Source organism: Sinocyclocheilus rhinocerous, unplaced genomic scaffold (genome assembly GCF_001515625.1).
Source record: "Sinocyclocheilus rhinocerous isolate Xijiao unplaced genomic scaffold, SAMN03320098_v1.1 scaffold1005, whole genome shotgun sequence".
Lineage (NCBI taxonomy): Eukaryota > Metazoa > Chordata > Actinopteri > Cypriniformes > Cyprinidae > Sinocyclocheilus > Sinocyclocheilus rhinocerous.
The window spans coordinates 19,686-22,266 of NW_015628005.1; the positions used below are offsets into that span (position 1 = coordinate 19,686).

At 39.4% G+C, this 2,581-nt stretch overlaps 1 protein-coding gene across 1 annotated transcript in view; it reads left to right on the plus strand.

Moving 5' to 3' along the window:
• The window catches only part of LOC107737137 (cell wall protein IFF6-like), a 5,021-nt gene extending 4,793 nt beyond the window's left edge, over nt 1-228 (plus strand). Inside the window, exons 2-3 of the mRNA XM_016548574.1 lie at nt 33-109; nt 149-228. Coding sequence (XP_016404060.1) covers nt 33-109; nt 149-228 — 157 coding nt within the window. The remainder of the gene's footprint in view (nt 1-32; nt 110-148) is intronic.
• Nucleotides 229-2,581: the final 2,353 nt, after the last annotated feature.

Below are 2,581 nucleotides of genomic sequence, written 5' to 3' on the forward strand. Positions count from 1 at the left end.
GTGAACTCTGAAGGCTCCTGGACTGGAGCGGGCTCTGGAGTGGATTCTGTGAACTCCTGGACTGGAGCGGGTTCTGGAGTGGATTCTGTGAACTCCTGGACTGGAGCGGGCTCTGGAGTGGATTCTGAAGGCTCCTGAACTGGAGCAGGCTCTGGAGTGGACTGTGAGACCACCGGAATTGGACCCTCCAGGACCACCAGACACGAGGTTCATTCAGGCAACCATTAAAAAAATCCTTGAGCGCTGCATCATTGTAATCCAGCCCCACCGCTAAAGTCCAAAGGGCAAAACCTCCAACCTCCATCCCCTGCTGGCACAGAGCCAACAAGGACCGAAATCATGCCATCCGCTCCTTGCTAGTGGCTGGAGGAAGAATATGAATGCCCATGGTCCAAAAGAAAAATAGAGAACTGTACCCTCATTCACTATTCCCTACATTAGGTCACTAATTCAGTTCACTAGAAGGAGTGAATGAAAACGAGTAGTGAATTCGGACACTGAGTGCACCAGAAGGAATGCCGCTTTTGCATAGTTTGTGCTTGCTGTTTAAGTTGGCTTCAGTATTCTGTCACAGATCACTCATGGAAAACATATAAGATCCAAGTGCAGTTTATGAATCCACAAAATACAAAGATCCAAAAACAGAGCAACAAGCAGAAAACAAAGGCAAAAGGTAATCCACAAACAGCGTAACAGAAAACAATACTGAAGCAAACAAGGGTTAACAGAACATGGTATGTATATATAGGGGAACTGATAAGACTAAATGACACACAGCTGGGAACAATGAGAACTAATAAGTGCAAGGGGTGATGGGAACACAAACAACAGTCCAGAAGAGTGGCAAGAGCACTTCAGCAGATGGCTGTGACATGACCCCCGCTTTAAGGGGCGGATTCCAGACGCTCCAAATAAAGTCAAAGAAATCCAGGAGGGAGGCAGAACGGAGGTGAGAAGAGTGCCCTCTGATGACTGGCAAGGGCACTCCAGCAGATGGCTGTGAGAACCTCTATATGATGCCATGATGACTGTCTAATCACTACCAATCTGACATTCGATTCCTACATTTGTGAGAGAAGGAAAAAATATATGTTGTTCCTTTTCTTCACTGTATATTCAACCAAATATTACATTATTACTGACAAAAGTGTTTTAACAGCATTTTTCTAATATCATCCCTTGACCTGCAACATATGCTGAGGTATTTTGCCCAAATCCTCCACATATTCTTTGCATGTGTAGCACAAGAAGTTCTGTGAAATATTTGAGAAAAACTGTATTAATTTCTGGAATAGACATAACATTTGCCCTATATTTAAATAGTCTTGTTTGAAGAATATTTCTTGCAGTGTACAAGAAAAGCTAACCAAACACAGAATGAAAAACAAAGCTTAATTAAACCAAAACAAAAATAAATTAAAACATTTTAAATTAATATTTTTTTTCTTTCTTTGTACTCTAAAGGTCAGAATTAATGAGGTAAAATCAAGGATGATGATCACAATCTATATTCTCACGCACAAATCCAGCCAATCCGCCCATATACAGGAATTCATTACTTTATTTCTTCTCCTTTATTTCCATTCCAACTATTTTAGCTGAATAGTTAAATGAGAGTCAGGCTTTGACTTGATTCAGTCGATCCATTTCACACGTTTTCAATCATTCGGATGAACGTTGATTACTTTTTCAAAAGTATTGAAAATAGTTATTATTCATTGGCACTGGTAACAAAGTAATGATAAAATTTCATATTTCAAGCCCCGAATGTTTTTATTACTATGCCCTGTTGTTTGAACACTGCAGTTTAATAGGAAATCATTTGAAAGCATCCAGTCCAGTGGCGAGGCAAGCAATTTTAAAGTGCCCCTATTATGGGTAATGAAATGTTCATATTTTGGTTTTGGGAGTCCCCAACAACAGGTTGACACGCATGCAAGGTTTTATAATATGCATTTATTTTTACCTTATTTGCTCAACGACTCCCAAACGATTCGTTTAAGATTAATTTTTCCAAACCCCTCCTTTGCGTGACGCTAATCTGCAGTGATTGGTCCGATTGGTCTTATTTTCATTTCATCATGCCTGTAACGTCTGATAAAGCAGCGTTTGTGAGCGCAGTGCTGCTTTGTGTACAGCTATTTTTACCGCTCCAAAAGCGGCACCTAGTGGCAAAAATGAATTTGCATTTTCATTTAGACCAATAAGTGGGCGGGCATAAATATGCTAATGTTTCATGTTGACGTCAACTCGTTTAAATGATTCAGAGTTGACTCTTTCTTTTGAGAGACAATAACTCTATACACGGTGCACTTTCAGATTTAAAACTTTGCAGGATGTTTTTATTCACTTAGAGCTGTGTTACACTTCATGAAAGGTAATTTAAAAAAAATCCATAATAGGGGCACTTTAACCCATTTTGGGCAAACACTATTTTTTTGACAATACCATCCTTCACAGACACAGTCATATTTACTAAACTGATTATCAGTTTGTTTTGTTGCCTTTCAATAAAAAGTCATTTAAAACAGTGTTTCCCAACCTTTTTTTAGTCGCGGCACCCTTTGGAAATTTTAACAAA